The sequence below is a fragment of the Brachyistius frenatus genome, unplaced genomic scaffold, assembly GCF_029030835.1.
Source record: "Brachyistius frenatus isolate BFR_SWC_R1_liver_20210118 unplaced genomic scaffold, ASM2903083v1 Contig_14, whole genome shotgun sequence".
NCBI lineage: Eukaryota > Metazoa > Chordata > Actinopteri > Embiotocidae > Brachyistius > Brachyistius frenatus.
Window position 1 is genome coordinate 4,474,039 of NW_027210613.1, and position 15,785 is coordinate 4,489,823.

Sequence of the window (15,785 nt, forward strand, 5' to 3'; positions counted from 1 at the left end):
TGAAAGCAGGTACGGCAGCAGACTCTGCCCTACATACACCTGCAGTACAACGACGCTGTGGGGAACCACAAATTAGCTTTAAATGATTGATGCCATCACTACGCAGAGAAGATTTGAAAAACCCCAATACAAATTGCTTGGAATCAAGAAAAAGAAATTCATCTAATTATCTATGGATAAAAATAAACACTTGAAATAAGTGCTCAAATATGTCAGGTGACAACTCGGGAATAATCCCTGTCACAAGAAAAGAACACACCGTAAAACAGAACAATAAACACACTTCGCTGTCACTATTTCCAACTGCAACTCTCAAATCTTTGTTGCTAACTAACACACGCGCGCACGCACACACACACACACACACACACACACACACACACACACACACACGCACGCGCACACACGCACGCACACACACGCCTGCAGTCAGTTAATGTATCACTTATCCCCCCTGCTGTGCCCCAGTTTTTGTAACTCAGTTATTAGAATAAGACCTTTCCAGTAGCAATTTACGTTTGGCACTATACACTACACACAGCTCATTTGCAGGGCCATGTGAACAGTGTGTCTGCATCCTGAGTAGAAAGTCACTGTTTACAACACTCAAAACACAGAAGGCTGGTCTGGGTTAAAAAAGTCAGATTTATGCTATTAGCCTCTGGTGGTTTCCCACACTGGTGAAGTTATAGATCGGTCACCCAAACCTGTTCATCACAGGAAAAACAACAGTGCGCTGCTTAACCATTCACACAAATGTCAGTGGTATTTGTTTATAAATGACACTCTGTATAGCCCAACAAACACACAGTGTTTCAGGAATCGAATGCAGGTTCAGGGATGAATGACTCTTACTTATGAATGACTCTTACTTACTATTGTACTATGGAACACGACACTTTTAAAGATTTCTGAGGTCCTGAGCTGAGATACCCTGATGAACAAAATAATGGAAGATCCATATTAAGTTTGGATGCACAAGTGACCCGAGAACAAACATCGCACAAGATAAAAGCACTTCAACTACCAGTAAAATCAATAAGTACATTTGAAACCCTAATCACGTGATTTACAACGGAAGATAAGCTCTTCACAGTCTGTGAAATGAGAAGATAAAGTGGGTATTATAGGAACTTGTGCAGTTTGTATTTACTGTATAAAGGCACAGTGAATTAATCATACAGAGATTGTTAGTTAGTCCTCTGCCTTGACGAGGTGCGTGCAACTTTGAACGTGTAGTACTGTGATACACTGGGATTTCAGTGGAATGAGTGAATTAAATAAAAATAAAAACAGAAAATGGAAAAACACATAACACTCGCACTAAAAAGGATCCGCATACTCATTTCTGTACCCGTTTGTCTTCCTTTTTCCTTGTTGTGTCTGTCTCTGTGCTAACAAGTAGACATATCTCCTTTAGTGAGCAGGAGTAGTTAATAGCTTGGATTAAACCCAAAGATGAAGCTGCGATTCCAAAACAATAAGGGAGTAAAAAAGGAAGGCAGAAGGAAAGAAGGGGAAAAAAAAAAAAAGTTCCAACACCGGCTTTAGCCCATAGCCTGAAACCATGCATCTGAATTTCCATATAAATTGTAGTTGGTTTCTTTGAATCAGGCTTCACATATTTCTAATTAAAGGCTATGCTAAGCAATCAGGTACAGACAATACAATTACTCTGACTAATAAACCGGCGTAGATAACACATTCCAACATCTGTTGGGTCACATATAAAGTCAAATTAGTCAAAACGTGGTCAAAACATTGCAAATATTCACACAGTCGTGGCAAACATGTAATACCTGCATGGACAAACACACACCAACAGGAGAGAAATAAACGTATCGAGAGACAGACACACTTAGGGCCTGATTTACTAAGATGTCAAATAAAGTGTGTTAAATTGCGTGTTTTTTCCAGAAGCAAATATTTTTTAGCACCCGTTTTGCAGATGACTTACTAAGAGTATTTGCGTCACTCATGCATATCAGGTGCAAATCGCTGTATTTAAATGAGGAGTTTGTGCGTGTTGAAGTGATTCCAGCAGCGGAAAACAGAGCGACCACAAAAGGGAAAGGAAATCTGATCCCATTGAAATGAAGAAATATCAAAATAACAAGAACAAAACGCTTTATAGGAGATTATCAGCAAGGAAGTCAATACTGTGGGAAAAACAAAAAGGCGAAAAAAAGGCTTAATAACAAAACGTCGGCAGATAAAACAGGAGGGACGGTGGATGAGATCCTCTGACAAACACCGATCAGCAGGTCCAGATCTTTCTGTGATGAGCAGGTGACTTTTCATTCAGTGTCTCGCGAATGCTCGCGAACCTGATGAACCTGTGAAAGCTGAAGGACACAATCAGGACCTGTGACGGCACACCTGAATAACAGGACTGGTGGGACGTCCAAGCAGCGATACACTGGAATGACCCAGAGGCAGGAAAATGCTGAGTCGTGACAAGTTTTTTTTAATTGCTGGTATTTTGTGGCTCCTCCTTGTTGTTGGCTGTCAAACCTCATTCAGTTCATTCAATAACTCCGAAATGTCATCGCTGGACAAACGATATGTCAAAATACTTTTTTTCCTGACATATCAGGAATGTTTCCAAGGGTGTGAAACCACGTTCTCTACATATTCTTTGCTTTCCTGCGTCTCCTTCTCACCACAATAAGAGCAGTCGTCTCTCCAGATTTGCGTAACTGATTAATACGTTCCCTTCAGTCGTACTAAAACACACAACAATCACTTCTCCAGTTTCTACTTTCAGGTTTAGTAAGTATCGTTGCGGGTGCTAAACGTATGTATTTGCATGTTCCCTCCCAGTATTTTGTACCTTCAGGCAGAAACGCCCAACATTACATATACGCATGCGGGCAAACACGCAAAATGGACAACGTGTGTTAAATTGCACATTTGAAAGACGCAACCCTCACTGCACGTCGTTGGTACATCTGCCTGGACATTTGTTTGCGGGTGGTGAGGCGATTGCGCGTGATTTTACACAAGGAAACCTTTCGTACTGTACGATCAGCTGTGATGAGGCCGAGTTGTAAACGAGACTCCGTCCACAACAGAAAGGTCCTCGTTAAAGATGAACCCTTGTTAATGAACTCGCCAACAAAAGAAGGAATTGTACTTCAAAGCAAAGATCGTTGCTAATCAAGTTGGACAATTAGGTGTCAAAGGATGAGATGTTCAAAAATGAAAACAGCCTCTTCTTCATCAGTTCAAGTTACTATAATAAAATACCAATTACCAGTCCCTCCAGAGTTTTTTGGTGATTGTTGCAATCAAAAATGCTTGATTTTGCGGGGTATTTTTTTTTTTTTAATGAGATTTTTGTAAGCTCTACCTGATAAAAGAATACATATGTAATCACTTCCTGTGATAATAATCATGCCGCACATCAGAAATATTTCAGTTCTAATCATTTTGTTAATTTATTTATTGAACTTAGAGAACCATAGGGCTAAAAGTTAGAAAATAAAATCATAAAAGTGAGGCAGCTTTACAGAACAGACAGTATGTGACTAATATAGAAACAACGACTACATCACTTGTCAAAATAAGAGCTTTAGATGCTGTTTAAATAACTTAAATTCAACACAGGCCTACTGTATTAAAAAAAAAAAAACTTGACATGTGTATACATTTCCTGTAACATACAGTATTATGTAATCACTTCCATTGATAATAAGCATTTCATTAGAAAATGTTACTGTGAAGGCCACATTTTCCGCAAAACCCGCCACTTATGTCTTTCCGAGATTGTTTAGGAGACGAGAGGAGGCGAGCCGTACTGACTGTAAATGAGGAGTTATTTGTGTTAATAAAGTGAGTTTTGTCTGAAAAGACTTACTTTATGCCCCAATACTTCCAGCACAGTTTCTGCTGACAAAATGTTTTGCAGTGTTGACTACTTATTTCGCCAATCAAATGTCTTTAAGCATATAAAAAAAAACTCCACTTGGAGATCTTAACAATGTTTAAAATGTGATATTTACTGGACGGGGACTTTAGGTCTTGTCATTACTTATCAATGTTACTGATAAATGTCAGCTCGACTTAAACAAGCGTGAACAATTCCTAAAGAATTGTGCGTGCTAAAATGCCACAACAACAACAACAAAAAAGACTTAATACTGTAATGTGCTCTAATGTTGGACAGAGCCTTTTGGTCCCTAAAATACAAGTTGAAAGAAGAAAAGAAAAGCAGCATGTACTTGCATACCTCAGGTGTGAGGAAAATTATATGCTTTATCATATATGGTTAATTTATATATATATAAAAAAACAAAACACAATCCACTTTTTTGAGCCAAGGAGCTGCAGAAAGGAACACACACACACACACACACACACACACACTGAAACACACATACCTTTTCAAATGAGAATGGGAGGCCTATTGACTGAATCAGAGAGTATTCACACTCCTGTCGGGGAAACCATTTAGCAATACAAGGCCCAACACCCCTCCTTCATTCGTCTGCCCACCCTTCACACACACACACACACACACCATTCAGATGTCACTCACATTGCACACCGAAAGAGCTGCAAACCCTTGGTTTCCTCTGCCCAATGCTGCAAGTGTATGTGTATATACCAGTGTACGAGTGTATGTGTGTTACTGTGTTGATGTGTGTGAATAACACGGGAGTGATGCTTTTCGCCAAATAAATGGAAGCAATCAGCAAGCCATTGCAAGACACACTGTGTCAATATGAGGGGAGGCTTGGGGTGTTAAGGTGGGCAGGAAGGAAGGTGGTGTGAAGGATCAGGTATTTTTCTGGAATATTGTATTAAAAGGAGAAAAACATGGCCAACTGAGCCATTCGGATTTCTTAAAAAAAATTCTCGTTTTTGGTCAGTTCAATTTGGTCAGTTTACCAAGTGAACTCTTAATCTGGACAAGTAACTGCGCAGCCACACATTTCTTATTCTTTTTTTTAGTTTTGGCTACATAACCTTGGGAGTATGAAAAGCAGATATATTCTGTTGATTTGCTTCCTAATTTTTGAAGTTCATTCATTACCATGATTAGAATAAAGCGGATTTCATGTAAGTGTAAAATAACGCTTTAGTTTCCAGTTTCTAAAACCAAAACACACATTTTAAATAAAAGAATGAAACACCACATCACCTAAAATACACTGAAATTGGAAGTTGTTTGGAGAGGAGTGTTTGACAAAAATAGACACTCTGCTCAAGTGATTTTTTTTTAATTTTTTTTTTTAAGGTTCAGCATTTGTTGTGCCATAACTGCATGACAAATAGTAGCTCATTCATTTAGAAAACTTGGCAACTCCTCAGTAACTGTTTCCTCCACACTCCCTCCTCTTCTGATCTAAACTATGTTTCATCATAGTCCACACTTCAGTTCCTCTCACAATTAAAACCTTTTATGTCTAAAAATGTATTTTGTTCAAATTGTGTGCAGGACAAGACATACCAAATAGTCTCAGTAGTAGTAGTAGAAGTAGTGAGACAGTAGTGTTGGCACTACAGCTTTCATTCAATTTGATTTATTTATGTAGTACATAATGTAACCATTATCATCTCTCATTAAATTGAATTGGAGTGATGCTCTCAGTCTAAGAAAGACTGCTGTTAGAAGGTGAAGTCTCCTATCAAGTACTTGGTTTCATAGCATTTAAGAACAAACCCATTGGCAACTAGTATTGCAAGGATTGTATGAAACATATAAATGGCTGCTGCCACTTTTACATTATTCTTCCTATTGCTATTGTGAAATCAAAAGACACATTGCCACTGCCTAACTGAAGCATGTGAGAGAAGACCTTAACTTCAGCGTGTGTGGTGCAGGCATGCGTCCAGCTGAGTACAAAAAAAAAAAGGGGGTGCCGTGCTTGGCAAGATTTGTACAGCGTTTGTGTGTGTGTCTCTCGGACAAATACAATGCAGCTATAATGTGGTGCTGCATGAATTGGAAAAATGCAAAATGTGGGGATATTTGAAAGGCAAATGCTTGTTTGGCACCAAAATGGACTGTGTAATTATGGAAGTTCACAGGAGCGTTTGTACTTTTGTGGGACTATTCATGAGTACGTGTTCCGTAGGCTTGTGTTGTGTAACTCTGACAGATTGAGAGCATGTATACATGGCTATGGTGCTGTGCTGTACAGTAGCAGAAGAAAATCATATCTTTGGCAAGCAGCATTGCAATGTGGGTGGAATATCAGCGTACATGCATACATGAAGACACAGTTTCGCTATATTTGTTTCATTTCTGTTGCTTTTGATCAACCAGGGGGTGTAATATTATCATGTAGAGTAAAATATTGTACATATCTTAGCCTACTTAAAGCCCAAGAAGAACCTGTTAGCTGTAAAGTTAGTTGTCTTGTGTCTATCAACTTGTCTATCATAGGAAGGTCTTCTCAATATTTGTTGGATAATCGTCAGGCTGCAGACCTGCTGTTTGTTAAAATATTGGAGAAAATGCCTAGAGATGTCAGAAAAGTTAACGGTTAGTCTAATTCACTGACAAAAAGAAGAAACGTTTATAATCAGTAATTACACATACTGTACAATATTATATAACAGCTCATATTGAGGGCAAAATAAATGGCTGCCCTTATATTCCAGCAAAAAAGGTAGCGCCAGAATTTAAACAATTCCATTCCATTCTGCATTTACTTTGAATTGGCCTATTTGCAGCCCTGGCAGTATTAAAAAAACAACAACAACATGCCATACGTCTGCAGCAGGTATGTGTTGGCTTTACAATCTACCTGTATGTGCAGCACCCGAGGGATATCTGTAGAGTACTCAATTATCAGGGGCACACATACACTACAGCATGGGCAGTAAGTGTGTCAAGTGTACAAGTTATGGGGAATCATTGGCAAACTATCTATCTAGAATTGATGGAGAGACACAGGGAAAGGGGAGATTCTCTCAGTATGGTATTTTCTAAGTAGGTGAATCAACCAGATTACATACTCTGCAACCACTTGAACAGCTACTGAAAAAACATTGTGTACGACAACAGCATGTGTGGTTAGATTGTCTTTCAAGGAATGTGTGACCAAAGCACAAATATATCTTTGCTGCTTAAATCTTTGCAGAGATTAGTTTAACTTAATATTATTCAATTTTATTGTATATATTATGCATTTTCATATTCAATATGTTTTACTCTGTTATTTTTTATTTCTTTACCTGTGACTATAATGCTGCTGTAGCGGAAAAAAAAATTCCCCTTGTGGGATTAATAAAGTAAGTAAATATCTATCTATCTATCTATCTATCTATCTATCTATCTATCTATCTATCTATCTATCTATCTATCTATCTATCTATCTATCTATCTATCTATCTATCTATCTATCTATCTATCTATCTATCTATCTATCTATCTATCTATCTATCTATCTATCTATCTATCTATCTATCTATCTCACCATGTATCGCATATACACGAGCGCACAAAAAAATATGAAAACAGTGACAGAGAGACAGATTAGTTTTGATAGCATCTCATATAGCAGCTTTCTTTTAGAATGACTCTGACATGAAACATTTAAACAACAACAATTATAACATTTTCCGTTTTAGTGGAATGACTTAATCATCACAACTAAATCAGAGGTGGGAAATACGTTGCAGTTATGGGTCTTTGTATGGTAGCAACAAGAGACCAACTAACAGTACTACGAATTTGAGAAATCATCAAACACCATTAAAGAGATTTCTAGACTTTCCAAAGACCCACACAAAACCTGACGACAGACAGAAAAAAAAAAATCTTTCACTGACAGATTGGAGAGGCAAGTTAAGAAAACGTGGCAAGAAAATAAATCACAATAACCAATATTTCTGTCTCGTTTCCCCCCACCCCCCTTCCCCTCCTTCCTTCTCTTGCCCTGAATAGTCTGTTAATTAACAGGAAAGGAGGGGAAAAAAGTATGGCAAGCAAATGTCAAGTTCGACAAAGATGGAGGTTAGCTTTTCACAACAATACAAAACAACAGCAGCTTAAAAACTCATTCTACAAAATAAAAGTAATTAAAAATGGCAAAAGGGAAAAAAAAAGAAGAAGAATGCTAATTGTTCAGTTTAGCAACATGCATAAAATGTGAAGAAAAGAGAGATCTGTTGGGTATAGAGAGAGGATTGTTAGACTAATTACCATTTTTGTCTTTTGCTTCAAATGATAGATAATTATGTCAACTTCTATGAGGCAAACTGGGAGTTCAGAATAACTGGAGGGGGGAAGTTTACTGAGTGTAATTAAGTGTTTTACTTTCTACAAATGCCTTCTTTCCCTTGTTAGTCTTTCATTACCAGCCTTTCATTTAGACACCTCTCTTTCCCTTTCTGTTCCCATCGTCCCTTTTTCTGTCTTGCTCACTCTGAGTGTGTCTAGTGTGTCTGGGCAGGTGCAACGGGCCATGTTGACAGCTTGTCCCTCCTCTCTTGCCGCGGGGAAAACTGTCACCCCTGTCATTCAGGCCTATGAACACAGCATGGAGAATGTATGTATGTGTCTGTGCTGGTGCTCCCGGGAGACTGTGACAGTGTGTGGCGAGAGGGGAGAGGTGCTCTGTTAACTCTGCCAGAAACAGTTGAATGCGTGGACACTCACACACATTGCTGACAATGACTTCAGCATGATGGGAGCTTCACAACCTCAACCTGGAAAGGCAAAGCCTTCAGGGAGCAAAACTTTGCACCCGGTGACACAGTGATGCAGCAAAGGGAGAGAAGTTGGTATGTGAGGAGTGTGTTTGTGTGCCATTTCAAACTACATAAAATCACACATTTGCCCAGGGGAATACAATGTGGTCATTCCTGGCAAACAATAGCAAGGCAAGCACTGTTTACCACCAAGAATACAATTTATCCTTAATTCCTTAATTCAAACAGAAATAATAAAAGGGAGCAGGTAAGAGGCTGTGAATTAGCTGACATTAAATCTCACAATTAAACAAGGAACAGGTCTCCAGTGACAATTTAAAAGCTTGTGACCAAGTGTTGAAAAATATTGGCAGCACTGGGGGAGTCCATTTATAAATGTGTCTGAGTACAAGTGAGGAAAGCTAGAATTGGAAAACTGCAAATAGCTGCCTTCTCTGATTGGGTTTCGAATTTCCATCACTGTACATGGTGCTTACTGGTTAACAGGGCAGTTTATGTTAACATTTTCTTGCTTGGAAATGCATAATTGTGCACTCAAATTGGAAGAATGCAACTATCTGACCCTTAAACTCAGTGTTGGTACTGTAATAGGTTAAAGAACTGAACATGTCAACACTATACCAGACTTGTTTTCAAGGGTGAGGCACCATCACTCATGTAGAACCAAGGCAGAAACAAAACAAGCAAGAATGTATTCCAAAACAAAGCACAAGGATCCAACATGGCTCAGTGGGTTACACAGCAAAATCCTCAGAGAGTCTATGTGTGTGTAGTGTATCTATGTGTGTGTGTGTGTGTGTGTGTGTGTGTGTGTGTGTGTGTGTGTGTGTGTGTGTGTGTGTGTGTGTGTGTGTGTGTGTGTGTGTGTGTGTGTGTGTGTGTGTGTGTGTGTGCGCGCGCGTGTGTGTGTGTGTGTGTCCAGTGGGGGCATTGGCCCCAGACAGAGTGCTCTGCCAGCTTTCTGCCCACTGGTCTTTTCATTGCTGATGGATGGGCCTTGTTCAGCACCATCTGGCTAAAGGATACCTCGCATTAATCATCACACACACACCCATATATACACACTTCTGTCTCTTAAACATACAGACACCAAATGAGTGCAATTGTCTACATGTAAGAAAACATCTAACACACATTAAAACCCTGTTTAATATGTAGAGGCAAGGAGAATGGAAGGAATACCAAGCGAGAAAAAAACAAGACAATTAAAAAGAAAATAAAGAAAGAAAATAAGTATTTTCTTTAAGAGCCCATTTTTGAATGTGTTTTAGCAAGCCATTTTTTTCCCATTTATAATTCAGAGTTAGTCATGGGAGATTAAGAAACGAGCTTGGTACAAAAACAACAATTAGTTCATTTAAAAACATTGTTTCATTTGGTTGGTAGCCTGGAGTTACAATAAAGCCTCACATACCCACCACCCTCTTCCCAACTCAATCTTTATTAATGACCTTTTCATACCTATATGAGGTTACACATTAACAATAATGGCTGCAAAAACACAAATTTCTCCCTTCCCTCTAAATCTGTCTACCCACTCGCTCTTTATCTCTCCCTCGCACACACACACACACACACACACACACACACACACACACACACACACACACACACACACACACACGGATATGTATTGGTACATACATAATATCCTTACATAAACCGTAAGGTGAAAGGCCACACACCCTAGGGAATTTAATGTAAAATGAGGGACATTATCAGACTTCATTTATTTCTATCTAATGACTTTATGGGCTTAAAGCTGATTTGCTTCAACATCTCTACGGTGTATGGACATGGGCTACGACATGCAAAACCGTCGTTGATCATGGAGGAAGCATGCTTGACATTAGATTTGTTATCATTAAACCATATCTCACGGCTATCTGGGTTTGTGATGTAAGGGAATTTATTTGCACATTTATACAATCTATGGAAATAAGGCCTCCTGTAACATGGTTGTAAATTGAGCCGATGAGAAGATCTACAAGAATCTTGACATGTTAAAAAAAAAAATTGTATGAGGGATGTAAAATACCACGTAATAGGACCGGATTACTTTTGACACAATTTATTCACCAAATTTATCAGTCACTAAAGTGACAGTTAATCCCACTGGGGATTAGAAATATATGATGTTATACAGCAATGTCAAATGTGACCCCATTGTTTTATCAGTTTTAAAATCCTCCTTATTTGAAATTCATATTTCATAGGAGTTGTCAACAACAATGTGCAGGGTGTAATGTGCCATATACAGATGACAAATGTCACTACAACTATTTAGGCTTTACCAGCTTGTCTTCTGGCAGAGGGCTTTCCGAAGGTCTGGGGCTCTGAATGCAGCCATGTTTCATCTTTAGCCTTAACTTTGGACCAGACATGCTGGGCTTCCTTTCTGAGGATCTTCAGCTGTGATCAAACTCAGAATCAATTAAGTGGTCGAAGAACAGTGCCTTTAAAGTGGTACTTCACCACACAAAATCTATCTTTTGGGAATGAATCCCACTGTATGTTTTGTATTTTCAGAAAAAAAATCGTCATTATGTCGCTGATACAGAAAATTATAATATAACTATTTAATAAGTGGAGTTACACAGCAGGACTAATTCAAGAAATGAATACTCTTTGAATACTGTGACAACTTGTGCTCTACAAGTGTCCTTCAATAATTACTGGGAGACATACTTCTGTGGACCTGGACTTGGTCTTCATGGGACATTTAATTGCTAATTAAAACCTTCAGGAATCAGTATGTTCACAAACAGCAGACGAGTAAACAAAAAAATAAAGGGTGTAAAAGAACAACGAGTTCTGTGATAATTGTGTGATGGCGCAGCGCAGCAGGCTCAGTTTGGCATACTGTCACAGTTGGTTTCTCAGTTCCTCAGAATTGTACTTAAGGAGAGAGCATGTTCACAAATACAAAATATCTCATTTACAAACATGTTAATGTACTGCAAATATATCCCCTTCATTCAATTCACATTGCCAGTTTGTGTTAGCCATGTTCATTTGTACTGATTCACGTGTAAACTATCATTAGTGTGACTTAAGGTGTGTGTGTGTGTGTGTGTGTGTGTGTGTGTGTGTGTGTGTGTGTGTGTGTGTGTGTGTGTGTGTGTGTGTGTGTGTGTGTGTGTGTGTGTGTGTGTGTGTGTGTGTGTGTGTGTGTGTGTGTGTGTGTGTGTGTGTGTGTTTCTGTGTGTGGGAGGCCTGTCTACCTAAGTGAAAACGTGATCTCCCTCATATCCTTTTAATTTACTGTGTAACATAGGACAAATGCACGACAGGCTCTTGGTATCTAGTCTCAAAAACAATTAACTTGGCTAAACTAAAGTTTTGTAAATTAAAACAGTGTTGCACCGGCAAGTAAGTTTCAATCACCAACTCTCTGCTGTTGCAGTTCATAATAAGCAGTGTTTCCACCATGACTCAGACATTCAGCAAAAACGTCTAAATGATGATAACTATTAACATTATAACTGCAAGCAAACTAAGTGACAAATATATTTGTCTAAGTGTAGCATACACAAGAACTCACGATATTCTTATGTCAAAATGTAATTTATCTTTTTCCTAATGGGAGAACAATGTGGTGACAGCTGTTGTCATTGGGTTGTCACTTTCAGAAGGACATCTTTATATAAGACCGCTGTACACAAATGGTCGCTTACACGCAAACTGCTGTCACAAGGGTCTCATCATCATAAGCATCCCTGAAGAGAGGCAGGTTCAGCCTGCTGTCAGATGTTAACCTGATAATGTGTGAACTCATACACAGACCAGTGCAGAAGTACACATACGCACACTCACGCAAAGCTGATTAGATTTATGTCGGACTTCAGAATTCTATTTCTCACACACACTCACTCTCTCAATGTAATCAGGAGGAAACACTTGAGCTGTCCTCATCCACTAGATTGCCGACAAGAGCTGTCCATCTTAAGAGGACAACAAACTCATCACAGCCATAAGTACAACGTAGTGATGGTGACCTACAACTACTCTTGATGTCAAGTGAAGGCTTGTGGTCGAGATGTTAATGCTGCTGAATACTCAAAGCTCTATTTCTTAAGAAACCGACAGGGAATGAGTAGATAAACAATTTTCCTGCGTTGCAAAGGAGAAGAAAAAAAGAGCAGCACTTTTAAGGTCAAAACTGAAATAGATGTAAGCCAAGATCTTACCTTGTGGTCATAAGGGTTGTAAGAGTGGAAGAGTTGTGAGAGCTCTTTAGTCCTTTGCTTTTTCTGTAGACAGTAAAAAAAAAAAAAAAGACATAAAAGAAACGCAGTTAAAAAAAAAAAAAACATGCATAAAGAACATTCAGCTACAAATAATACAGTTACAATGTTTGATTGTGAATTTAGATTATTGTGAACAGACTATCTAGTTACAATTATGTAATAGAAGGTGAAAACCAATTAATGAAGATGCAGAACATATCTAACATTGGCTTTGTATGGACTTGATAAAAGAGCGTTGTAAGAAATGTCTGCTGTGTTCCCACTAATCAGAATTGATCCTTTCTGAAGCTTATTTTTTTACTGCCACTACTGACTCTGTTTGCTTTTGATTACCAGGTACTTTTCTAGATTTCATGTTTCATTGCTGATACTACCGTCTCAATGTGGCATCACTACATAGCAACAGCATGTGAAACTACTGTGACGTCATCTTCAGCGCGATACAAACATGAATATTTTTTTCATCTGTTTTTTTTGTTTTGTGGATATTAAGTATCAGTAAAATACCTAATATCTCCCAGGTGTTATAGTTGTAGCGTTTTGCACTTCTGTATGAAGCCTTGTAACCATAACTTCCCTTTTTTTTCTTATTTTTTTGTACGGACTGGCTGCTGTCCCGAATTGATACAATTAAACTGAAAGAAAAGGGATGCGTGTGACTAGTTCATTCCTTGTGGTAAAATATCCGTTAACATTATTAGAGTAGGAGTTATTTGTAGCCATTAATTGGCAAAAATATTCTATGCCGCCCCCGAGCCTCCGGTGATTTTCATATTTGGCCATCTTGATAATGAAGTTGAATAGCCCTGGCATATGGAATAAATCTAGAAATACAGTACAGCTTCAGTCACATTAACTTCTTGAGTGACTTTAAGAGAAGCAAAACAATTGAAACGGCTCACAACTATGCCTACAGTGATTCATGAGGTCTTGGGATGAACAAAGGGAATACATTTATTTGTTCACCAGCTGTGGCAGAAAATATTCCTCATTTTATTCCCAGTCAAAGTCTGGCCTCAACCTTGCATGTCCTTAGCGTGTAATGAGATGCACAAGCGTGAGACATGACTGTTTGATGTGTGGCAGTTGTTAATGCAATCAGTTACATGAGGCTGATGCAGTTACAGAAAGAGCTAATTAGCTCGCTGATTAGGCCATGCCTGGCTAAAAGGGGAAGGATATATGTATAGGCTACGGGTTGCTGAAGGGGGTGTGCGTTCATTCCTCCTCCTCCTCCCCTCTGTCTTTTTCAGTGTTAGTATGTACAGGGCTGCATTCATTTTTTTTTTTTTTAATTTTTAATTGTCTTTAGGCCAGGTCTGAACATAACTAGCAGACAACCTAAGCTGTTATCACACACACAAAAAAAAGTGCCAAGAGGAAAAGAGAAGATGAAGCAATCGGGTAGCACTGTTTAAAGGTGGAGATTGTCCTCTTGCTGATTTGACTTATTCAGTTTTTGTCTGTCTTTATTGAGGACCATCCAACTCAATCGGTGTATGTCTTCCCTTCTTTTGCTTCTCGGAGGTACATTTCTACCCGTCTCTTACTCATTCTCTGTTCACTCAAGGCTCTTCTGATCCATACAATCCTGTAATCATTGGCACTGTCCCTCCACCATCCGCTCATTCTTGTTTTCACCTGAATCTATTTGTCTGCCAAAGGGCTCTCTGGAATCTCAAAATCCTCTTTCCTCTCATTTTCTGTGCCTTTCCACGTATCCCCTCAGTGCTTCCCCTCTCTCCCTGTGTTTTCTCCAGTAGGAGAAAACTCATACTAATCATTCAGTCTCCACTCTCTCCCCCTTATAAATGTGTCCCTCCACAATTTCTCTCACTCTCTCCCTCTTTGCCTGGAGCATCTTGGGTAATCGCAATGCTCTCATCATTGCTGCTCAAGACCATTCTCTCTCTTCCTGCCAGCCCTTCATCACTTTCACCACCACTCTGTATTCAGTAATGCTCAACTCTGTGTGTGTGTGTGTGTGTGTGTGTGTGTGTGTGTGTGTGTGTGTGTGTGTGTGTGTGTGTGTGTGTGTGTGTGTGTGTGTGTGTGTGTGTGTGTGTGTGTGTGTGTGTGTGTGTGTGTGTGCTTGCGCGCGCACAACTTAAAGACAGGTGTAACTGCAGGTAAGGCTTTCTCAACCACCAATGAATACCCAGCAGAATGTATTCAGTTCACTTGCAAGTGCACACACTGACTCACAGACAACACAAGCTCAAGCTGTACACTCAAAATGGACAAAAGTGTGAAAACAAGCCAAAAACGAGGTGATTCAAAGGACAACAACAGACAAAGAAAGAGACAAGTGAAAAAGGAAAAAAAAAAAGAGACAGATAGAACTAAAATTATTTTAAAAAGACACAAAATGTTGAGAGAAAGACCGATCCATTCCCAGTTTCATACCATAACAGGGATGGATGTGAAGGAAACCTCAGTTTATTACTTGTAATCCTATCGTCCTGCAGTTTTCTCATGTCATGTTCCTAACTTTAGTTCAGGAGGTGCGCATCCCTTGTTTAAATCCCCAGACTAGAGTGGCCAAGCTGGCCAAATGAAAGTGAATAAGAAATGCTCTCATTATCCCACAACAGCTGCTGTCGGGGGGGCCCTTGAGCAAGAACGACCCTTTTACTTGTGAAATTGATCTGGAACTACTGGCAGATAGCTGCACTGGGGAGGTGGAGATCTGCAAACTAGCAAATTAGAAGCAAGATGATGGTGAAAGAGGCCATGAATGATCTGTAAGGGTGCACTACCTTCTATAATTGGAGACAGACAGACTCTGCATTGTGTTAGCTTTCAGTTTGTAAACTAGAAATTGGCAATCTGGATTACAGGAGGTCACGTGATTAAGAAATATACTTA

General features: G+C 39.2%; 1 protein-coding gene across 2 annotated transcripts in view; it reads right to left on the minus strand.

The window, feature by feature from the left end:
• cdkal1 (CDK5 regulatory subunit associated protein 1-like 1) overlaps nucleotides 1–15,785 on the minus strand; it is a 227,498-nt gene that overhangs the window by 40,935 nt on the left and 170,778 nt on the right. The window contains exon 12 of one of the 2 annotated variants that reach the window (XM_069693221.1): nucleotides 12,858–12,920. The exons of the other annotated variant lie outside the window; for it this stretch is intronic. Coding sequence (XP_069549322.1) covers nucleotides 12,858–12,920 — 63 coding nt within the window. The remainder of the gene's footprint in view (nucleotides 1–12,857; nucleotides 12,921–15,785) is intronic. 2 annotated transcript variants of the gene reach the window in all.